This window comes from Lepisosteus oculatus, chromosome 25 (genome assembly GCF_040954835.1).
Source record: "Lepisosteus oculatus isolate fLepOcu1 chromosome 25, fLepOcu1.hap2, whole genome shotgun sequence".
Lineage (NCBI taxonomy): Eukaryota > Metazoa > Chordata > Actinopteri > Semionotiformes > Lepisosteidae > Lepisosteus > Lepisosteus oculatus.
The window spans coordinates 714,153-738,934 of record NC_090720.1 but is presented as its reverse complement, the minus strand read 5'-3'; the positions used below and the strand labels follow the sequence as shown (position 1 = coordinate 738,934).

Sequence of the window (24,782 nt, the reverse complement as noted above, 5' to 3'; positions counted from 1 at the left end):
GGGGGAAGGCTGTAAGCCTGTCTTGCTGTCTCAGTGATTAAATGATGTTATTAAAAGGCAGGCTGTGCGAATGTGTGTGACTGTGAGAACAAAGGAATTATGTTTCTAAGTGCAGAAATAATCACATGCCCAGGGTAGGTCTCAAATTTATGACTTGGCTACTTCGATATTTCTTTGTAGGCTTTTATGAACTTTATCTAGAACCTTCAGATAAGGTAAGCAATACATATTGCATTGGGAACTTTGACATCGTTCTGTGACTTATTACAAAACTAAAGAAGTACCGTAACTTGAATACTGAAAAGATTTTAAAGTGCCATATACTGTCCGCAAATACCAACCATTCCTGCAAGGAGAGCAGAGTCAAAGTATCCGTTTGCAGCTCTGAACTCTGGGACAGTGCCGTGACGAATGCGATCAGAGGAGTGGCGCAGGCCCTGCTGCCTCCATGATTCCGCTGTAACGGCCACAAGCAGAGGCGGCAGGTGGCTGCAGCCTGCAGATAAAGCTCCTAACGAGCCCACACCTTTTCTGACTCACTGTGCTTTACGACCCGGCTGCTCCAGCCCCTCCTCTCACCTGGGGCAGGTTAAGGCGGGGGGAGGGGTGATCTGGGGAGCAGTCTGGCACATCTGGCCAGGGGCTGAGACTGTCCAGGCCAAGTGGACTTATCTGTTAGCTTTCTGCTGCACTGGCTGCTTTTCAAAAGTTGAAGAGCCTGCTTCATTGGAGTGCCTTTCATTCACAAAATCATCCCATGTCCAATGAAATCATCTTCTGTGAAAGCTTTAAACGTGGTTATAACTTCCTCAATCATTCACTATCTTGGCATTTTGAAGGCAGGCTGCAGGCGAATTTCTCCCTGCAGGGTTGTTACGTCATGCGTCTGTTTAGGTCAAAATGCTACGTTAACCTTTGTAGAGGAGTTCTGCCAGTGGGAAAGAAAGCCTGCAGGTTGCAGTTTAACACAAACCATAGACACACACTGCATGTGAGCTGTCAGATCTCATCAACTGGATTACACATAAACATACAGACACCCCGAAACAATTAACAGAAAAATTAAAAACCCGTTACACCATTTGTACGTCTTTAGGATCAAAAACTGCCAATTGCCTCAACTCTCTTAAATGAACTCCTAATTAAACTAATACTTTTCTACATAGAGTTTACAAATTGTTCTTGCCTCTGAAACATTATCAGGTAATTTGGAATCGACACCTTTCCAGGGCTGAAGACAACATTAAATTTGAAGAGAGGCTAATTAACAAGGGTTAAGTTCACTAACAGGATGGGGAGGCTGGGGCTAGAGGAACAGGCTGGGCCAGGAGCTCAGGGGTGGCAGACAGAGACAGACTATCCTCCTGTCCAGGGTGCCAGCGAGCATCATCGCCCTGCACTACCCCACGGGTCCCCAGGTCCCCAGTCGGCAGCACTCGGAGCTCGGGCCTGGGCAGTGTCCTATGGCAGCACGAGGGCACACGTTCACAGTGTACACAGAGATGAGGGCGGAGTGGTTAGCTTGTTTCAAGGGCAGTACACCCAACCATTCTCCAGATACACAGCGGCACCCCACAACCCCCTAGTGTGTACAACCTGTAGTGCTGTACACTCTGCTACTCCTCAGTATGAACAGTACTGACCCAGGTTTACCAGTACATATACCACATATCCCACTATACAGCACAGTATATGCCAGTATCCCAGAGTATATACAGTGCAGTATACTCACGTATGTGGATTTATAATTGTATGTAAATCCCACATTTGCCATTTTTTTTCAGAATATATGAGTATATACTGTGTACTCAGTATTCCCTACAGCATAATCCCAGTATATGCTGTACAGTGTATCCCATTATTCCACAGTAAAATAGTACACTATACAGCATTATTGTCCAGTGTAAATATATTAAAGACTCAATGTAGACCTACCTTGCTCAACATTTTAATGGAAAATGGTAAATATCTGTACTATACAAAGTTTTTAACTGTCTATTTACCTGCACTAAACACTGGAAGCTTTTCAATAACAATTCATACAGCTCTGCAAGTGTTTATAGAAACATTGTTTCCTTCAGTCCTGTATAAAGGCAATGTTCTTTGTGAGTGTCTTACATCAGACTAATTGTGTTTTACAGCAGAAGACAGTGTAGTTAAAATGACTATTCACAGAGGAACCTAAACAAATTCATTCAAATAACGGAATTTGACTGCAAAGCAGCGCCAACTGTGATTGATGCTACACGTCTCCCCAGAAAGCACACTGCCTATAAACACTCAAAATGAAAATGACCTGAACGGGTGACCAACATCTGAGCAAACACTTCATTAACATTATCATCAGTAGTAGCAGTGTCGTCTGACATGACAGAACAATGTGATATATTCCATCACTCATTCAGTTCAGTTTCCTTTTTCCATGTGTTATCGCTGCTTTGGCCAGTCACACTTATACTTGCTTTGGTTTGTCCAGCCTGTCTCCCCCGATCCTGTTCCCTCATCCCTCAGTCTCCCCAGCTCCCAGGCTGCCACCCTGTCCAGGCCCTTTCCTGTAGCTGAAGCAGGACTGATCAATAGCCTTATTTTCGGACTGTCCCGCTCTGGAGCTCACCACACCATAAATACAGTGGAGCAGAAGGGGCTGCCAGCTCATTCCCAAGGGCCTGGGGTGGAGAGGTGAGGGAATTCACCCCAGAGCTGCTTCCTGTTCTGCAGTTAGACTGGGCTCCTCTGTTCGTCTCGTCCCCCCGAACCCCAAAACTGTCTGCTGCTGCCCAGGCAGCGGGCTGCCCAGGCGACGAGCACGGGCCCTGATTCAAACCCAGCACTCTCCCTGCGGGAGAGACAGGGAGGTGATGCAGTGGACAACATGCTGCCCCCCACTCCCACCCCTCCATCCCATCACGGGAGAGAGACAGAGGTCTCTCTGTCTGCAGCCTCCGGTCCGGGGGAAGAGGCCAGCAGCCCGAATTACCCTGGCTGCCGCGGGCGACTTGGGCAGGTCGAGCCAGAAGGAGGAGAATCTGCACGGCGTCACCCAGGACACGTTCACACAGGCGCCGCCATGCTGAGGGGAGTCTCTCTCAGATCTGGTGTGAACCTTGCAGCCGGCTGCCCACTGCTGGGAGCATCCTGGGGAAACAGCCCCCTCTGCCCCGGCTGTGCTTATCACTGTTCCCAGTCAATCATTTTTAATTGGAGTGGCAAAAGATGCAAAGTACCCGAGTCATGTAACGGAAAAACTGCGGGGAAGGCTTGATAAATAATGAGCTGCACCACAAATACTTCACCCAAGAATGTGAGAGCTACTCCCCCGTTTCTTCTATACCAAACCAATGACATCACTTTCCAAACACAGGAAAGTCAGAGGAGTCCTGTCATGGCTTCTGTAACACTTGATTTTGAGCTTCTGATATGGGCTGTGATTCATTTGCCTTGCTATTCTTTTTTAACCTTAGTTATAAAGAATAGAAAATGTAGCTTCTTACATATTCAGTACATTGTAACTGCACATACCCGATGAAGCCCCCTGCTCTCAGCTTCATAAGAAACTTATAGTAAGAATATTAGTGAGGAAGTGTGCTAGGAAGGAAACATACTAGATGGGCACAGATACGAGTGGACACAGGTGTGTATACGCACAGTGTGCTGGACACAGATACGAGTGGACACAGGTGTGTATACGCACAGTGTGCTGGACACAGATACGAGTGGACACAGGTGTGTATACGCACAGTGTGCTGGACACAGATACAAGTGGACACAGGTGTGTATACGCACAGTGTGCTGGACACAGATACTAGTGGATACAAGTGTGTAAACGCACAGTGTGCTGGGCACAGATACTAGTGGACACAGGTGTGTAAATTCAAAGTGTGCTGGACACAGTTGTGTGTATATATGCACAGTGAGCTGGGCACAGATACGAGAGGACACAGGTGTGTAAACGCACAGTAAGCTCGGCACAGATACTAGTGGACACAGGTGTGTTACGCACAGTGTGATGGACTATATACTAGTGGACACAGTGTGTTATGCACAGTGAGCTGGGCACAGATACTAGTGGACACAGTGTGTTACACACAGTGTGCTGGGCACAGATACTAGTGGACACAGTGTGTTATGCACAGTGTGCTGAGGGCATGTACAGAGTGTGACAGTGCACAGAGATCTCTCCCTGAGGATCGAAGGGAGCTCTCTCACTTTCTCTGCTACCTCACCCATGAGGCAGGCAGGTGGCAGCTGGCCTGTCCCAGCATGTCCTTGCGTGTGTGTGGGTGTGGGCACGGGCACGTGTTATTATCAAAACAGGGACAACGTCTGAGACAATGTCCCTACAAACTGTAACTCCTGGCAAACAGACAAGGTGGAGACGTCCTCACAACAAGCATGACTTTTCACAAACCAGACTGCATTAGTTGTACATCTAAAAGTACCAATTAAAAATAGTCAATTTTCACCACTGCATTTCATACAGAGCAATAAATAAAAACTTTACAAAGAGAGGAACACGTGGTCACTAACAAGGCGAGGAGCTGTTCAAGGACACCAGCTTTACTATAACACTGATACTCTGACGCTACACAAGGATCCTGTATCTTCAATATATACAGATCACCAAACTGGATACTGAGATCTTGCTCAGAATAATAAAGATAACAGCAGAGAAAAAGCACAGGCTGACAGAATCAGTGGCCTATGTATTTGTAAAGTTCCCTTACACCATTGTTTTGTAATAAGAGTAATAATATAAATGGTTAAATTCCACATACAAAAGAAAAATATTTGACTGTAGCTCCGTCCTGAAACAACCTATTCAGAACATGACAATAAACCAATTCCTTGAAAATGATTGAGAACACATGTACTTCCATACGGGCACTCTGATCGAAAATGCTTGGTACGGTGAGATGAGCGCCAGGAGCCTGGCTTCAGTCAGTGCACGGTGTTTACAGAGACTGGGGCCCTTGTCCTGATGAAGAAATGAAACATCTGTCTGGAGAGCAGGCAGATTTGGCATAATAACACGTCTGTCCTGTGTTAAATTGGGAGGAGCTCCCGGCAGGCATGGGGAGGCAGGAGAGACCTCACCAGCACCTGTAGGAGCCAGGCAAGTGACCTCAGCCGGACAGCCTGCCAGCTCTTAAAATGAAGACAGTGCTGATTATCAAAACCCCTGCTACCCCTGTAATGCCAAACCCATTCCGATGCTGTCGCTGAAAATATGAGTTCAATCAAGCAGTGTAAGTGTCCTTGCTCACGGTGGCAGAGTTTAGGTGCAGCCAAACCACAGCAAGCAGACAGAAAACAAGTAGCTTAACACTAGCTCCTTTGTGCCAAAGGGAGAAAATCAGAGGCGAAGAGTGTCTGTGTTCTACTCAGGAAAGATACATCTTTTAGCTTCTCAATACTGTGCTACTTTTCTTCTGTTCAACCGCAGAGCAAGGTGACCCAGGCTGAAGGACAGGGCAGGGCATTACATTTTTATCACAGCATTTCTGGAGAAGTGGGTAGCAGGGTGGCAGAGGTAGATGTCAGCACTTGCACGGCGCTATGCAAAACGTCAGATCGCTGGCTCACAGATTGCTGATCCTTATCTGACACAGCGGGGCCATGCTCCCATTAGAGCTAGCTGATTGCATATGACAGTGTACGACTTCAGTGCACCCACAGTGTCCCACAGATCAGGGGTCATGGGTCGGGGGATTTAGTGGAGGAGCAGACGTGCTTTCTCGTCTGAAAGTTTACCACGGTACCCCTGCAGTTTTGCTCTGCTTGGTTGTACCAAGCCTGTGTTCTGCTTTGCCATACTTCCCTTCCGATCAGGTCCTGCCTTACCACCCAGTCCAGGCTGAAGGTGTCCAGGCCCGTTGAGCAGCGGCTGCTCAGCTGTCTCAGGTCACCTCTGTGAAGAGAGGCCTGTCTGCAGCCTCACACAGCAGACTGGACTGAGACTGCCAGCCCTATAGGGAGATTAGCTGTCCCGTCCCCCTCATGTGTTAATGTGGGCTTTCTGTCTTTGCCTCCTAGGGAGCAGGGAACTCCCGATCTCAGCCACAATGAGGACGAAATAGTTGTACTGTTCTCCAGGGCAACGCTTGGTCTTTTATATGGACTTACTTAGATCTCTGTTCTGTGATTTATTTTTCCAAGACCACCAGCATCACCATTTAAATAAAATGCAGTAAATGAGCACACAATTTGTGTCAATATGCAGAATTAATTATATTAATATGCTTCTTTTTCACACACATAAAGAGTGTAGTACATAATTCATTTGCATTCAGTATTTTTTCACCCATTCCCATTGACCAGCAGTAAAATTAAAAGCTATTTAGCCACATTATTAAAGCAATGCAGTGCCAGAGGTGACAAGCAGACAGATAACTGATATCAAGCTCAGAATTCTGACCGCTCCAGACTGTGAGACAGCTGTGGAAACGGAACAGTGTTTTGTCAGGAGGGACCCACAGCTCTGGGGCTGAAGCGACTCAAAGAAAGCTGATGAAAGAGTTTGCAGGAGTGAGGCTTGTTGGAACAGACACAGCCCCGCAGTGCCGTGTGTCCGCTGAGCCACGGCTGCACTCAGAGCAACGCAGCCTCCCGTGTGCGGAGGCACAGTCACTGGTGACACCGCGCGAACTGAGGGGTTGCATCATGATATAACTGTTTACGTGCTTTTTTCTGCTTAAAATCCGATTCATTAGCTCTAAATAATGAGTATATGACACGAATATTGCCAGTATGCTGCCCAGTCACTCACTGCCTGTGCAGATAGAATATTATTACGAGTACAGAGCCTCTTTGCTGTCTGTATAGATAGAATATTGCCAGTATCTATTCGCTCACTGCCTGTGTTGATGGATTATTTCCAGTACAGTACCTCTGCACTCACTGCCTGTGTATATTATTGTCAGGACAGAGCCTGCTTACTGCCTGTGCAGAAGTAAATTTAGCGATACAGTGCCTGTATTATAAATAACCACTCTTTTGTCTTTTTTGTGTTTTTGAAATATCACAAAACAAGCCCAGCTGTGTTAAATTAGCCCTGTACAATAGCTGCTTCAGAATACATTTGTACAAAAGGAAAACAGCTAAATTAAATGACAAATAACAGAAGAATGCATTAATGCAGCAATGTCATTTAGGAGAGGTACAATACAGACCTAGAGGTCAACTTTCATCTCCATTCCCTAAACAAACTACAGTCACAGTGTTTTTCACAAACGCACAGCCCCACACAAAACAGGCACAGGTGTGTGCTCGATGGTGTCCGGGCCGTGGGGGGAGGGTGTGTGTGTGTGTGCACACGCCTCAGTGCTCGCCGTCTCACAAGGAGGTGGCATATTGGCAGAGGACATGTCAAGTTGGCAGAGAAGTCAAAGAAAACCATGTAAAAGCTCACATCGGAGGCCGTCGTTAGCACAGGCTCCCACGAGAAACCACCAGGCTACCCAGTGGCTTCAACTCTCTGCAGCTGCGGCTTTGGTTCCATTCAACTACACAGATCCCTCGCAGTGCTGGACTGACAGGCCACGCCGGGCACTCTGCACTGCTGTCAGGGGCCTTGGTCGAACGTGCCAGGACCTGGCCAAGGAGCTGCCAAAAGCAAGGAAAACCAGATTTCCCAAGGCAGACATTCCCACACTTCCCAAAACATCCTTACTCTCGCCATGCTGACCTGCCGTGAACGTCTCAGAGCTCGGAGAGTTTCGAGATTTTCCTGAACAATTTTAAGGCAGCAGGGACGATGGTTCAGACAGCGGCTGTGTCAGTTTGGTCGCTCCTGGTCTGGCAGGGTTTGGGCGAGAAGATGGGGTCTGTAACTGGGAGCCCTGGTGGGATTCTGCCGAGTGGCTGTACGGGAGGGCAGCAGGCCCTCAGGTGAGGGGCTCCTGTGAGCCCAGGGACCCCGGCCTCCCACCCTCCTTCCTTCAGAGCCCAATTATCTCCGGCAGGCCCGGCGCAGTGGCGCTGTTGCTAGGAGAGGCAATTAAAGAACCTCAGTCCCAGCGATTCCCAAGATACCGTATTCAGTAGGTGGAAAAGTGCACCACTTCCCCCACTTCGCCTCTCAATCTGCTTGCTGTATCTACCCACTCCTGTGTTTCTTATCTTCACCCTTCATACCCCAGTATAGGCTCAACTGCTAATTTCTTTTGGCTTTTTCTTCACTTGCTGTTTGCTGATCAATGTTGATAGAAAAGAGCACAGTGAGGAAACACTTTTTAATGCTCATGATTTATAGGTAGTGTTCCCAGCCCTGTGCAGCAATAATAGCAGTTTTTTCCAAAGTCATTTTTATTGGCTTACTGTATTTGTGGCATATTGGTGAAAAGGCTGGAATATACACAACCCCAGCGCTACATATGTTTACTGGAGATTATGAACAGGCAGAGATAATTCCACACTGAAAATTATTAGCCAGTGTCCTGGCCTCTTCCTCTCTGCCTCACATTCCTGAACAGAATAGAACGTTCTGTTTTATTCACCTCTACCTGCTCTCCTGCAGCTCGCGTCCTTAACACTGCAACCTATGCTGCTTCACTGGTGCCTCAGTTTCCTTGCCTACACATACTGTATTACCAAGCTCCTCGTCTCACTGCATTTGTGAGTCTGTGTTTGAACTGGTTTCACCTCTTAAGTCCCTCAATCAGAGCCCATTCCATTGTCACACCTACTGCAGTCCTGAAACTACCTACTCCAACGTGCCGAGAACAACAAAGACAACTAATTACATGGGTCACAGGGAGAAAAAGAGTAAGAGGAAGACGATGAAGGAGGAGGAGGAAGCAACAATTACACCACACACTACAGCACATGAAACAATGGAAAGAGTAGCTCTCTGTGACTAAGAGGGAAGCAGCCCAGGTTAAGAACTGGTTTAGTCAGTAACCGACCTCATCTGACTGTTTCACGTAATCAGCCCGTTTGCTGTGCGGGGGGCATCATTACCAGCAATCTGCTTCCATCAAACAGGGCTTGGCTGCCCGCTGGTGCTTTTAGAGTAAAATCACTGTTTCTCTTTGAGGGGCGTGGGTGTGGCGGTGGGGCAGACCTGCACGTCTGACCCCCTGGCTGGCGGCCAGCGAGCTCTCTCCTCCGAGTGCACGTCTCACACACGTTGATCGCCAGGGCTTGCTGCACAGCCCAGCGCCACTCCAAGATCACAACGGCAGGCAAAGTCAGGCATGTCTCTCCAATTACAAGGACGCCAGCTGCTGAGCTGTGCTGCGCATGAACTGCCCCTTCACCCCATTACAACACAGCCCCTTAAGAAGCACCCCCATCTGACACTACGACATCAGTGTGAAAAACAAGATGTAATAGTCAAGACGTCAAGATGTAATAAACTAGCAGACTTATTTATATACTTGTTGGTTTTAAGAATATACATCTGGATTGAGAAAATCTTACCTATCTATATGTATTTTCTATTTATATATATATGCTTTAATTTTACACTGAATTCAATATTTACAATTAATTTTGTCAGTTATAAACAATTTATCAGAAAGTGAAAACTGACATCAGGGCATTTTATTGTTCAGCACTATATGGATTTAATTTGCCATCTGTTTAAAACTGAAGTGTTATTATTGTAAGTAAAAGTAGTACTTTGCATTAATAAATGGCGAACATTTGCATCCATCTCTGTAAAGTACAGCACAGCGTGTTCAACACAGAGCACCAGCTACAGCAGCAGTTAGTAACGACAGTGCAGCGTGTTCAACACAGAGCACCAGCTACAGCAGCAGTTAGTAACGACACTGCAGCGTGTTCAACACAGAGCACCAGCTACAGCAGCAGTTAGTAACGACACTGCAGCGTGTTCAACACAGAGCACCAGCTACAGCAGCAGTTAGTAACGACAGTGCAGCGTGTTCAGCACAGAGCACCAGCTACAGCAGCAGTTAGTAACGACAGTGCAGCGTGTTCAGCACAGAGCACCAGCTACAGCAGCAGTTAGTAACGACAGTGCAGCGTGTTCAGCACAGAGCACCAACTACAGCAGCAGTTACGACAGTGCAGCGTGTTCAGCACAGAGCACCAGCTACAGCAGCAGTTAGTAACGACAGTGCAGCGTGTTCAGCACAGAGCACCAGCTACAGCAGCAGTTAGTAACGACAGTGCAGCGTGTTCAGCACAGAGCACCAGCTACAGCAGCAGTTAGTAACGACAGTGCAGCGTGTTCAGCACAGAGCACCAGCTACAGCAGCAGTTAGTAACGACAGTGCAGCGTGTTCAGCACAGAGCACCAGCTACAGCAGCAGTTACGACAGTGCAGTGTGGGGTGTAGTTACAGACACGGGCGCAGGCAGGGCAAGCTAGTGTCCGTCTCCTCACAGGCCGTTGCGTGACAGCCCCCCAGAGATACTCATCTGTACACAAATGAGCTGGTGCTCGCTGCAGACTCGGTGCTCTGCCTCATTTGGAAGGCAAATGACAACACCAAACAAAGCACAGCTTTTACAGAGTTAGATTTCTACTCCTCGCGTTACTCCTCACAGCTGCACTGACCCAGAGGATGAAGAGTTTGAGTGTGCAAGTACAGCTTCATCTCAACACTAAATGGATCAAAAAGACACGCTGTGCAATGTGTCACTGTTTTTTTACTGGTCTTACTCACACCTTCCTAACATACCGGTATGAGATGAGACAGTATTGTCAACCTAAGTGTACAGGCAAGAACAGGAAAAAAGCAAACTGGAATAACACAGACTTCCCTGTATCCTATTTACACAGGTTTTAAATGCACAAAACAAACATTTGTATGCAGGATCAAATACAACATTACCTCCCCCACCCTAATACACATTATTACAGCTTTCCCCTGCGTACACAAAGGAGTATTTACGGCTTCTATTTAATTAATCTTGCCTGCATAATGACTGCAGCGAAGCTTAAGAAGACACCTTGGAAAGAGTCATCAGAGCTGTGCAGCCTGTTATCGTGGCCGTGCTGGTGCAGTTTCCCACCTGGCGAGGGGCAATGCCCTCGTGCTCGGTGCCCGGAGCCGCCGCAGGCCTGCCAGCCCAGTGCCTGCCTGCCTGCCATCAAGCCCGCACACCTTCCAGTAGGATGCTTCTCCTCGCTCAGAGGCCCGGGCCAAAGAAAGAGCACCAGGAGGGCCGTGGCGGTCCCCCACAGTGCAGGCAGGGGCCAGCACCAGCCCAGCGTATGCAGGCACGAGGCATGATGCCAGGCCAGCACGTGGTCACATTCAGACAAGCACGCCACAAAACGGCACGAACCAGTGGCACTGCACTCACAGCAGGGCACCGCCAGACTGCAGGCCGTCGGCTCCCCAAACCCCAACCGCCTTCTACACAACTTTCGGGACTGTGAAACTGTCATCACTGGGGATAATTAAGCCGGCCCTTAAGACAACCCAGGAGCTGTGAAAGATCCCTATGCAAATCTCATAAGCTTCTCAGCAGCTGCTTAATACCTCCTGATGACTGCAGCAAGGCAGCCTGGCCTGCAGCTTTCCCAGTCCTGCTCCTTCTTTCCACCGTGAGTGGCCCTCACGCACAAGTACAGCGAGACAGAGTAAGGAAGTGAAAACTTTTAAACACTAAAAGTACATTTTCCCTTCCTGGGTCCAGGGGACATTTTACACTTGGGAAATGAATGTTCAAGCCGACTGTGCCCGTGTATTTAACGTGGAGAGGCGTGTGCTGTGCCCCGGGCTCAGGGCTCAGCGTTACCATTTCTGTTGTATTTTAATTAAAATGGTTCTGCTGCCAGGGTGGCTTATGCTTTGAATCCAGATTTGTTACCCAAAGCAAGGCCTCAGATGACTTGCTAGGAAGTGCACGTGAGTGAAATAGGAAAATTATTTCAGAACAAGTTTTGATAAACTTGAGTCCAGGGGGATTGGCACACCTTTGAGCCAAGATTCAACAAAATGCATTAAGAATTGTCACACGCGTCATGCAAAACTATACAAGCTTAACCTAATATTCAAAATACAGTAGAGAAAGACTGACATTTTATATAACAGGGTGTATCCAGCATACTGTAATATGAGATTGCCTGACCGTTCCTGCTTTTATCCTTTGCTGGAAAATCTCTTCAACTCAACTTTACTTTAAAACTATTTAACACAATATTTGGCCATTCATTAAACAAAAAAGCAAAAGCGACTATTAGAAAAAAGGAACTAAGGGGCAGTGATGTGAGTGGAAGGCAATATATTTGCCCTTTCAGATCTGGCAAAAAAAAAAAGTGTTCATTTGTACTTCACAAGAAAAAGGCTTGCCAGGAATATTACCCATCATCCTGCTGTCTTCCCTTGCTGCTCTTGCTGTCTGAACGCAAGGCTTCTGGGGGAGAAAGCCTCCATAACAATTCTGCCACAGTTGGCCACAGACAGACAGGGTGCAAGGGCCAGTCGGGGCCCCAGGGCAGATGACCACAGACAGACAGGGTGCACGGGCCAGTCGGGGCCCCAGGGCAGATGACCACAGACAGACAGGGTGCACGGGGCGGTCGGGGCCACAGGGCAGATGACCACAGACAGACAGGGTGCATGGGACAGTCGGGGCCACAGGGCAGATGACCACAGACAGACAGGGTGCACGGGCCAGTCGGGGCCACAGGGCAGATGACCACAGACAGACAGGGTGCAAGGGCCAGTCGGGGCCACAGGGCAGATGACCACAGACAGACAGGGTGCACGGGGCAGTTGTGGCTCCTCTGCAGAACAGAGCTCCCCTGGCCAGCCTGGGGAGTGGTCCACAAGCCCTGCGTGACACTGGCACTGCTGCTCTGGCGTCGCTCAGTGGCGAGCGTGAGACCGGGCAACATTCCTCTGTTCACCAGTGCCAGTCCGGTCACAATCCTGGTGACGATCGATGTGATCAATACCTCTCGGACTTGCACACGCACGCACGGTGATTTCAAGCGTCCAGAAATATGATAAATTAAACAAACTATACAAAGGCTGCGCAGAACATGTCTCAGGTGATCTCACTACTGTTTCAGGTTGATTTGTTTCTGTAATGTAAGGAAGAATAGATGTTATCAAGCTGCTCAGTGAAGTGAAAATAGTTGTAATTTCCTTTCATTTTAAAGTAGAGCCTGAAGTAGTCAGGGGTTCCACTACACTATTCACATTACTCAGATTGCCTGAATCGAAGTCCTGGTGTTTGTACACACTCTAAAGAGCGGCCAGAGGCAGGCCTGGGGTGCGAGTGGGCACCGAGGGCACGAGTGCTTTCAACAGTTCCAGCTACATTCAGCGCGGTCCACTCGCGGTCCTCTTTCAGGGAAGATGTTTGCTTCCTAAGCTTCATTAGATGCGTGTTTCAGCCACTTTAGCAACACTGAATTGCTTTGTAAATAAATCCTGGATTAAAACCTTTATATTGAGACAGCTATAATCAGGAGAGGTATTATTTTTATGTTGTTGATTTTCTGTCACATATTTTGGCAAACGTTTTCTGAGCCAAGACTGAATGGATACTTGTTATAGACAAGTAAGACTGGCGATGGCATCAAAACTTTGCGTTCACAAAATAGGTTGAGCTCATAATGTTCATTCAAACAAACTGAAGTGTTTTTAGGCCAGAGAAATAAACAATAAAAGGGTCGCTGTAGTCTTTTTTTGCTCCGGAGACAGTCTGCAGATGTTCACAATGCGATAAATGTGTTGTCTAGTATTACACTAGAGGGGTACACAAATCCTGTCTTTTTTGTGGTCCCTGAAGAATGAAGCTAATCCCTTTTTTCTTTAAATGTGTGCTCAGTGGATGAGGCTGCAGCGTGGGCTGTGAAGCCCTTTACTAGAAGGAATTCTGCAGATTACCGCGAGCGCTAGGCACACCACCCCCCCACACACCTGTCCCCCCCAGGCTGCAGCTCGAGGGGTTTTCGGAGCGGAAGATGGAAGCAGTGGTGGAGCACCCTTTGTGTGCTTTGGGAGAGAAAAGAAGCAGAGCCCTGGATTTAGCCCCCACCCCCCTGCACAACGCACCGGGATCAAACAGCGTCCACATTGTTGGAGCCCCTGTGAATAGGAGCCTGTGAATGGGCTCCGCCATGCCCTGCTTGGCAAACAACCACAGGCCTAGTTCTGTCGAGATGGAGTCTCAGTCAAAAACCCTCTGGTGTTCTCAGCATCTATAATTTACACACCGAAGCTAACAGGGAAATTAAACAGGATTTTTAACCTCGCAGTGACATTGGTTGAATTATTCACCCAAAATTCAGAGAACGCACACAGAGGCACAATGAAATAAAATTCGTCTTGAGCATGCAGGTGTTGGGCTATCGCTGTAACACTGGTCTTCTTCCTTTTTTAAACAAAGGCGAGACCTGACTGATTTTTTAGCTCTTCTGCTCTCGGGCATCTGTGCTTGGCAACAGCTGCTTTTCTGCTACTGCCACTTGAGAACGGCAGTGCTGAACAGCGCATTGTGCCGCCTGTTATTCTGGTGTCCATCACTGTGTCGATTTGCGCTGTATTGGATTGCGTATGCTTGCATTGTCCCCTGCTCTCTCCTGTATTATTGTCTTGCATCAGGTCTCTCCTCGCGCAGAGGAACAGGCTGGGAAAGTCTGACCTTGCGCGGCCTGCAGTAACAGGAGACATCTCTGTGAAAAATACTCAAACCCACCCCCCACCAAAGAAACTTGTTTTTTAACTGTAATTATTGAAAATACCTCAACAGGAAAAACATTAACCTGCGTAGCCTGCAGGCTTGTACAATTAGCCTGTATTAGCCAGAGCTTAGCCATTGACAGACACCGCGCTCCATTCCAAACCACAGCACAGGGCCTAACCGGCAGGTTGTTTGCCTGAGGTAGTAACCACTGCCATAAAACCCATAGCTTGTAACATCCTCCTAGTTTAAGGAGCCTAAGTGCGTAAACACAAACAGGGCAATCTTAAGAATAAGGGCAAAATGACTATTGATCAGATAAGGAGTTCCCATGTGACCTTCTTACAGCTTGAGAGTGTGCTCGGCTGAGCCTAGAGCACCGCATTTTTCACCTGCAGTCCTTTACTTATGGATCTCATTTTCCGTGTAACCTGTAATACAGGAGGAAAGACAAGTATGACTACGATTGAAAGGCAGGCGGGGGGAGGGGGTGAGGGGTCGGGGAGTGGAAGTTATTCTCACGGAAGGCAAGCCTGACATCACACTCACAAGAGGGAAAAAAACCTCAGACGTCCTGGCTCGTCTGGCCTATCCCTGTCTTCGGGGACACACCTGCGTGTGCCAGAAGCGCAGGGATTGGCTGACCTGCGAACTGTACACCTGCGCGGGGAGGGGCGCGGGGTGACATGTAAACCAAGCCCTTTACAAATTCCGTCTCTTCCCATTAAGAGCTTAACCAGGTATCGTCGCAGCATGCAGGCGCTCCTGAGGAAAGACGGAGACAGTCCCGTCTTTTTGAGTTGTTTTTTTCTCCCGGTGGCGCGCGCTGTCTTCTGTTCTTTTTCGGCGACCTCTCCCCCAGCTCCTTCGACCTTCCCGACTCTCCACCTCTTCCCAGAGGCTAAGGGTGCCGGAGAGGGAGGCGCAGGCGAGCGAGAAGTTATTTGTCCTTCAACAAGTGTGGAGAAGAGGAAGACGAGCTCCTCGCCGTGCGAGCGCACACAATGGTGTCTCTTTCCCTCCGTCGACGGCTCCGGCTCCCGGAACGGCTGGGTAACACGCTATCAGAAAGTAAACCTTTTCATTTCTCCTGCTTTCTTCTCTTTTTTAAAAAACCATCCGGTTCATTTTAGCTGTAAGGTTAACGTCATGCTCGCACGTACTGTAAGAAGGTTCAGTAAATATAATATTTGTAATCTCAACATCTGAAGATGCTCGATGACGGGGCAGAAATTTTCCACTTTGTGTTTGGGGTTTTAGGGAAGTTGGGAATTTCATGGCAAGAAAATCATTGGCATCAGATTCCTATCTTCTGAAAAAAAGGAGAGGGGCGGACAACGGATCTGAACGCTCATTCTTTTACAGGATAAACCAGTTGGGGCAGGTACAGGCAGACAGCCAGGCTTGCCTAAGGTATAAAAAAAGAGTAGCCCTCTTTTCACGGTTAACACTAAAATTTAACCAAACAAGAGGCATTCGGTACTCTTCGTAATGGGTAACTCTTTTCTTTTATTTCCGTTTTTAACGCTGGTAGGAATTTTCTCAGGCTCTTAGATCTCTTTTGCTTTCCAAGGGCTCATCGAAACTACATCTAGTTTCGACAAAAGCCCGAGCTGTACAGCGTGTTGCGTTTCAGACAGCGAATGTGCTGCTGTACCATCAGCGGAGGCAAGGAGAGGACAGCAGTTTAGCTTCGGCCACAAAACGCTTCAGAAACACCGGTCAAAATACTTTTTTACTGTAAGAGATAGAAATGCTTTTAACTAAATTGACTTCTTTAAAAAAATACTGTTTATAGATGTTATATTTTAACAATGTGTTCTACCTCTGTGAAAGAAAAATGACAGGGGCTCGTTCTCAGTTGCTTCTTCTGGTACAGCTGGATAGACTTTAGACAAAAAGAACCTTCTTTCCCTCCCTCTCTCCTGTACGAGAACCTTCTCTGCCTGCAGTGGTCCTGTCAGCTAGCTGGTAGGTGAACGGGGTTTCGCCCTGTGCTGTGTTGTGGCCATCGAAAGGCTTCTGAAAGCTCTGGTGCTGTCTGCTGCTAAGGGCTGCAAGAGACAGGCGGACAGTAGGGCTTGTGGGCCTAGCCGGTTGGTAGAGGGGACTTGGTGTTGTTTGCTCAGGCAGCAGCGAGACAGAGCAGTGTCATCAGTCTTCAGGAGAGGAACAGTGAGGTGGAGGGCTTGGATTGGTCAGGAGACGTTGGGTATAAATGTGCTCCTTCTCTTGTTCTCCAAAGGTTTTCTTTCTGCTTTATTGCCCTTAAGAACCACGCTCGAGAGCACACAATTCGTTCTATCTCTTACGCCAGATACTATTACGGTGTAACAGACTTCTTGATCCCTTTTATCGTAAAACGACGCCTTAGGATTTTAACAAAAGTCTGGGGTAGACGCTTTGGAAATGCGCTCTTTTCTATGGATAGCGTTGACCGTGTGTTTTCAAAATGTCCGGCAGCTGGTTTATCGGCCGCCTGGGAACTGCCCCGAGCAGCTCGAGTCAGGGCAGCGTCTGTGAGCTGAAATGGCTTCAGGAGTGTGAGTGTGTGTGCGCGCAGGAGCACGAGTCTTGTCTCGGTGAATTCTCCGCAGGTGCGCCTGCTGTGTGTCTCCTGGCCAGTGTGGCGAGGCCGGTGTGCTTGGGCAGGTCGCTGTGTCCTAGTGTGTGCTCGGTAAAAACGCGCGGGTTCAGGTCAGGCCAGCTGACGCCCCCGGTATCGGCAGGTCCAACAGGAGGACAGCCATTTTGTAATTATGACTAAGCAGCTTGCTCTTTTGTTTCCTGCGAAGGAAAGCCAGGTCTCCGAAAGCTACTGCCGTCCCCTTGTTTAACAGCTCATTTATGTGATGCTGTGAAAAAAAAACCCACGTTTGTGGCCATTAGCAGATAAAGTGCTAAAACACCTCTGTGAGAAAATCCTGCCTGTGAGCTCCAAATGAGCAATCTCACACACAGACACGCAAAGCCCACTGAGGCTCTAGTCTCCGCTGGCAAGCTGCGATCCTGTCTGTGAACAAAATCAGAGAGATACCTATATAACTGTAGAGGATTTTAAAAACACAGGGACCCCCCTTGTTAAGGTGATCAATTTAAATAAAACACTTGTTTAAAAAAAAAACGAAAAACTAATGTTTAAAAAAGTTTAAAATTAAGATCAATAAAAACTCTCTCATTTCCACTGAAAAAATATTATTTTCAGGAAAATTATTTTGAATAAATTACTCAAAATACCCTGACACCAGACCTGTGAGGTGACAAGGACATGAGTGAGAAAAGGGCCCGTTCTACTGCGGATCCACACCAGAGGGCAGGTCTGGCAAACGTCACGTCACACAAGGGAGTATTAATTGACTTTTAGTTAAAAAAGGCATATTCAAATTTCTCTCCCATGCAAATGAGGAACGCTTTGGAAAGATATTCAAACCAGAAAGAGAAAGGAGAGAACGGAGAAGTCAAGACAAAGAAGCAGTAAAGAAAGAGCACAGTAGCCGAGAACAGGCAGGCAGAGTCTCGTTTTTTTTAACTTGAAAACAAGGCCCCGTTTTGTCTCTCAGGGCTCCAGGTACCTGTGATAAGATCCAGCTTTAGATAAGGTTTTGGGTTTCTCCCTCATTGTTCTGTACCTCGTCAGTAACTATTGATTAAGCTGCAGTGTGGCTTAACCAACAGGTCTTGCCGATTTCCCAGTGGAGTCACATTCCATTTGTGAAGGCAGGGCTACCTGAGTAGACTCCTGAGCAAGGCACAGCCAGCTAAAGCTCTCAGGGATTAAGTCTTACCTGGAAGGGTTCTCTTTTTTTAAAGAAAGAAAACTTTGCTGAGGCACTGCCTTAAAAGAAAAAAGGCTGAGACAGGAGGAGCACAGAGTTCAGGTAATAGCAGTAGCTCTTTACTAGCCTTGCACAAAGGGAGGAGCCCGGGGTCAGTTCCTTGTTTTTTTTCCATGCCTTCCTTCATATTCATTCTCCCTCTTTTTTTCTTTCTCTCTTTCCTCCTGAAGGCCTGAAGCATTTGGTAATAACGCTGATGATTAACTAAATGAGAGCTGTAGTCTGGGCAACCAGCGGTCGTGTTTCTGTTTCATGGGTTCTGATTGACCAGAAGAGCCAGAGCATTCAGGACTTGGGAAACTGAGATTTTTGGGGGTTCTCCACTTGCATTCTTCGCTTGGGCCTTTTCACCACGGTAAGGTTACAGGTGCTCTCTGCTCTCCCTTCTCAATCCTGCCCGCTCCCTCCCTCTCCCCGTGACTGCACACTCGCACGTCTTTCAAAGCTCCACGTTTCCCCCTCTCTGCTTCTTCTAACTTGCTGTGCTCAGCAAAGGCCTGCTACTCTACTCTGTTCTCGCTGTCTCGCGGTGAATACGATTTGTGCTTCTACTTGTGAGCTCGGGGGTTTTAAGGCACGAGAGACAAGTTTTCGTAAATTTGTAATTTTCATGCTGTGTGCAGATGGAGGTAGGGAGCAGAAATGTTAAATAACACGTCAACTGCTGGTCAAGAATTACTGATAGTATAGTGGGCAGATCTCAATTACGACTGTTTTTAAGAAGAACATTAATATCAATTTTAGTAAATAGTACAGAACCATAATCTCAATGCTCTTTGATTTTACAACTGTTACAGAAAGCTGTTAAGGAGCACTGAAAATTACAGAGTAGGGACATGCAGAGCTCTGAAGGTGATATAAGTGAAACTTATATTTTCTCAGCTGAAAATGTTTTTGGTGCTGTGCATTTAAGAGACTGTGATGCTGTGGTTTTATAGTCTGCTGGGACAACGTATTAAAAAAGCACAAATTTAAGAGTTGTGCATTTTAAACCATGCCTGCACTATTAAAAGCAGAGTGTGAATTTCTGCCCTATGTAACTAAACCAAAAAAGGGTTTTCTTGTTACTCAGTAAGCTATGTGTCATTGAATGACCTTCTAGGTGCTGAATTTGGTCACAGGTTAGTCCAGTTCAACATTCTTACTAGAATTTATCTCACAGAGCAAACAGGAGTGGCTGGGGCGCGGGACAGAAATCACCCTGTCTCTTAAATTAGCTTTGAAAAAACGTAGTTAAATCCAGAAAGCAGGTGCTTCACCATGGTTTACACCAGCATTAAGTTGTTCTTGCCAGCTGATGGATTGTTAAAAAAAGCCGTTTGAGCCGTTTACAATACGATGAATATTTTCAGGAACCTCGCAGCCTAGAATAAAATCAATGGTGACAAACGTGTTCTGTCGCTCAGCGAGCACCTGCGCGCAGGGATGGGGGGCTGCTGTGTGCGGCAGTGATGGCCGAGCTCCTCGGGGTTCCCCTGCCCCCCGGGCGCTTCAGAGAGCGCCACGGCCGGCTCCGCCGTGCCCGCTGCCCACCGGCTTCTTATCATTGCGGGCTGTCGCAACAGTAGCCGCCATTCTGGTCTGGCCGTTTTTTCTGTTGTAAAAATAGACCAGTCAGAACAGGTTTCGGCAATTATTAACAAAGGCGGTGGAGGAACCTGCTCGACAGTCTGCTGTGCGTGGGTATACCGCACTTTCAGGCAAAGGCCACTGGGTTTACAGCAGAGAGGAGCGCGCTGCAGCACACAAAGCACACCTCATCCCTGTCCTGAACCGCACCGGGTCCTGGAAACAGACACATTCTTACACCTTTTAATCAGAGTTACAGTGTAATTCTACTAATCGCAATGTGATTGTACTCACTTTTGCACATTCTTAATTATGACGAAGAATTATTCTTAGAACGCAGTAGCCCGGTAACCCCTTCGGTTGCGAGCAGAATTATGCGGTTTGCAGCAGTACAGCAGCACAGCAATGCCTAGAACAGTAAAGGTCGTCTATGCTGGTGGACACTGCAAGGAAAGTGTGATACAACCTGTGTGGCTACTGGAGGCAACACTCTGGCCCCACGGAAGCAAAGCAGTTTCACTTTCAGTCCCGAGAATCTGGTGTTTAGATTAAAGAACGCTCATATTTTTGTTTAGTCTCAAAAGTGTGTGCTGTGAGCGGGGGTGTTTGTGTGGGGGGTGGGGGTCTCTGGATTAGCCGAGTGTGAGGCCTCACGTTTCAGTTAAGGGGGGCCATTTTGCTCAATGATGCAGACTCGAAACAAAATGGTGGCATCAGTGTGGTGAGTCCACAGTGTCCGGGCTCTGGGGGACGCTGCCTGCCCTGATTAGGAGAAGCAGGATCTCCTGCAAGTCTACAGAGGAATGCAGCTTTACCTGAGGCCTCCTCCTCCGTCAGTATTGTGTTTCAACAGGCATTTTCTCCTTATTTACATACCTACACAGCTGGTCTGGGCATCACAGTGGCCCTTTTTGTCCCACATTGTTTCGACAAACATAAAGTACTGAAAATGATCAATTTGATCATGTTTCAGTATTTAGAGCTGCAGCAACTTAGCCTGTTTGTGTTCTAATTTTAAAAAAATCTGCCCTGGCATTTGGATATAGGACTTGAAGGTAGTGAGGCATGAGTGAAGAAAATCTTACCAAGACTAATAATTCCTGTTTACTTTCCATTAGCCTGTAATTATTCTTCCACAGCTGTAATTTCAGATCCGTTCATACCGGCCAGATTGTTCCCACAACCGTTGTTTTTACTTGCTGAAGCGGATGGATGAAAAACTTTTTTTTTTTGGATCAGTCTGGATCAATTCACATTTATATTGTGCTTTTAGCTGACGTTAAGGCTTAAAAAAACAGGATGAAATGAATTTCAGCAGTGAATTCACTATTTTTAGAACATTAGGGACACGGGCAGTAGCACTGTGTGCTCGGTTGAGATGAGGCCTAGACAAGTGCCGAGACCCCCTCTCCGCTACGCCCCCCCAAGAGCGCCCCCATCGGCTCTGCAGTGGCTGCGAGTTTCTAGACGGCAGCTGTTGTGCTTTAACGTGCGTTTGATGAAGACCAACGCTTCCAGCTCGGTTGGATGGCCATTGACATCTTACTAGGCAGCATTGGATGTGATCTCCCTTTCTAATACTGCCTGGTAATGATGATGATGGCTCTCTGCTTTCATCGGAGGACAGCTCAGCTACGCGGGACAAGAAACGGCGGCGGACAAGCGGTCAGGCGCGTGGCCCCGAAGACCACACCACTGTCGCACTTCCCACTTCCCTTCCCGTTCCCCACTTAGCTCCGGCTCGGAAACGGGCTCAGCCGCACGTCTTCCCACCTTCCCACCTCCCTGCACCTCCGCACAGCCTGTCCTGTGCCAGCCTTTCACACGTTTCAGAGAATTGAAAAGCCCTCACAAACCTGAAATACCACTCATAGGCTTGATTTGGTGCAGCCCTGTGCTGTAAGAATAAAATCATTAATGCTCACAGGATAGTGAATTTAAAACGCCTAGCATATTATCCTTTTTCTTTTTTAACTATGCTGTACATGTCTATTCATATGAACATGGTTCATATAAAATTTCTCCCTTAATGCTCAGGACATGAGATAATATAAAAAACGCATGTCATTCAGGAAAAGAGATGGGGTCTGATTAAACAATCCCACACTGAGATCCTAGGATTTTTTCTGCACTCCTAAGTGAACTCCTGCTTCCTGGCGAGGATAGACATGGCTCTCGATGGACATCTTACTAGACAGTGCTGGATTGTACACCTGGGTTCTAACACTGTCTGGTAACGATGTTTACAGGGTGACCCAAGGGCTGCCGCACTCCCGCCCCTCACCGGCCCTGCCATCACGACTCCCGGGCCCGGGCTGCCCGGCAGCTGCGCTTCGGCGCCGTTTCAAACACAGGGATCGCAGCTGGGGTGGATGGCATGTGGACAGGGTTCTCATCTTTGCCTTGTTAAAAGAGGGTAAAGCACGCGGTTTGTCTTGCCATTTTTCGCTGTGTCTTCCTCTTTTTAACGGCACTGCCTTTCGAATCTTTTGGCTGCTGCAAGTGAGTGTGTGCAGGTGTGTCAGTAGTAGGGCTGAAGCACAGAATTATTAAAACAGTCCTTTTACCCATACGCAGGTTTACCCTGGTGCAGTTTTACCATGCCGTTACTATGCTCTGAGTACACTTTACCAAGCCCCGTTATACTCTTCTGTTCCAAAGTGCTTTCCAACACTTACTTCACACTTCTGAGGCCATGGGCTTTTCTGATCAGCAAATTCCCTGACCTCTTTGAGCCCGGCCTTTGCGCCTGATGTAGAGCAATAGCAGAACGCTCTCCACACCCCTGAGGAACAGAGGTGGAGGGGAGAGCTTGTTACTCTAGAGCAGGACTGACCAGCTCTGTCTGTGGTCATGCTGACCATGGCGGCTGGAAGGTGGTGGACCTGGGGTGGATGAGGAGGTTTAGCAACACTAAAAACAGATACTGTGTACTGAAATCTTTTTTAAGAATTAAAAGATCAGTGGGAGACACCGGTAATATAGCAGGAGAATCATAATAATTGTGTTTTAAAAAATTTACAATTACAGTGTATGTGAAAGAATTAATGTGGAAGTGCTTTCAAAAGCTAAAACTGGAGGCACTTCTTTACACAGCGAGTTGTGGGGGGTTGGAACAAGCTACGCAGCCATGCTGCTGAGACTGATACCCTCATTTCTCACAAGAAAGATCTGAATGAGATCCTTCTATCAATTAACTCATCACTACCGAATGGCCTCCTGTCCTTTGTAACCTTTCTATCGTTATTAAAACATACTTACGATTTTCTTTATATGCTTACATTCAAAAAACACAAATGAAAGCCACAGTCCCTGTATCTCATATGGAGAGGAACAATAATGCTGGAAATTAAAATTTCAGAAAAGAAACCATTTCAGTCCAGTTAAAGCACTTCTACGGATGCCATAACAAACAGGCCTGCAGATGGGAAAACTCCCTTCAGAAACTATGATGATTTTTTAGAAGTTACCTATTTGGAAATTTATTCTTATCAATAGGTACCGTTGAGTTATCCATCATTCAGATTGTAAGCAGTCTCGCAGTGCAGTTGTATTGCAGTGGTCATGGCTGTGGCTGTGAGCAGAGCACTGCAGGACCTGTGGTGGGGCTACAGGCTCATGCTGCTGTGACTGGCCAGTCAAGAGAGGCAGCAGAGTGCAGCCCAGGACCAGCGCAGAGAGGACAGGCAGACTTCAGCGGCAGGGGAGGTCTTTGTGTTCCAGCAAATATCCGTCTGCTAATGCTCTTCATAGGAACCTGAACTCAGCACTGGGTGAGAGAGCCCTCAAAAAAAAGAATAATTCCCCTTGCTGACACAACATTGCTGTGTTCATGCATTATTACTTTTGTCATTTGTTATTTTTTAATCTTCCAGCCCAAAACAAATGCACAGGTAACTGTTTTTTAATTACTGGCAGTTTCATGCAGCTGAAGCCTCGTTCGTAGAGCTTGCACTCTTACGTTCACATGCAGATCTGCGTTCACAGCCCCGCCAGCCCCTCTGCGGGGTGGGATGTGGACAGAACATGTTGCTTAAGCTGCAGCAGGGTGTGGGCCCTCCTTTGTCCTGGAGGTTTATTTGCTATCCTGGCCCGTTAATAGGGCCTGCCACACCCAGCCCTAGTTAAAGAATAGCTGCTATTGACAGGGGCTGCTGCACCAAAGCAGGACAGACAGGAAGTACCCCACCCCCGAGCACCCTCTCCTCCCTGGGCACTGCCAGCCCTGCCCGGCGCTTCTCTCCTCGCCAGTGCATCACAAGATGGTGCCCTACTCTGAGCAGGAGCTGGCCTTGCACAGACACAGGCGCCTCTGATACCTGCGCTTTTTACAGTGTAAACTGCTTTCACTCTGTTCCTCACATGGTGGCCTGTTCAGAGACAGGAAACATGCATGTGTATTCAGGGCACAAATGCAGAAAAAAACTTTTTTAACTAATGCTTTATTTTTTGCTGTCTCCTGTTGTTTATACTTCATGTATCCTTCCGATCTGAGTTTTATCCTTTTGCTGCTTTTCAGAAGAACTGAGGGCAATATTAATGGGGGTGGGGGGTTAAACTTTTAAAAGGGTTCTGTGGTACAGTAGGTGGCTGACGGTCTAGCAGTGTTTGCTAAGGGACGCAGCTCAGTGTGAAAAGGGTTTTAATCTCTGTTGAACATTAAACTAACCTGCAAATATTGAATTACACCTTTATTTACCCAGTGCAGAGCAGAGTGTTCATGAAATATGTCACAGAGGAACTAAATGGTATGATGTCACTTTTT

The 24,782-nt window shown here is 47.5% G+C and overlaps 2 protein-coding genes across 3 annotated transcripts in view; one reads left to right on the top strand and one right to left on the bottom strand.

Moving 5' to 3' along the window:
* c25h1orf159 (chromosome 25 C1orf159 homolog) overlaps nt 1-24,782 on the bottom strand; it is a 99,339-nt gene that overhangs the window by 20,814 nt on the left and 53,743 nt on the right. The window lies entirely within an intron of this gene.
* LOC138225098 (uncharacterized) overlaps nt 1-24,782 on the top strand; it is a 49,117-nt gene that overhangs the window by 12,225 nt on the left and 12,110 nt on the right. Inside the window, exon 1 of one of the 2 annotated variants that reach the window (XM_069183978.1) lies at nt 15,281-15,683. The exons of the other annotated variant lie outside the window; for it this stretch is intronic. Coding sequence (XP_069040079.1) covers nt 15,366-15,683 — 318 coding nt within the window. The 5' untranslated portion in view covers nt 15,281-15,365. Of the gene's footprint in view, nt 1-15,280; nt 15,684-24,782 lie in introns of those variants that run through there. 2 annotated transcript variants of the gene reach the window in all.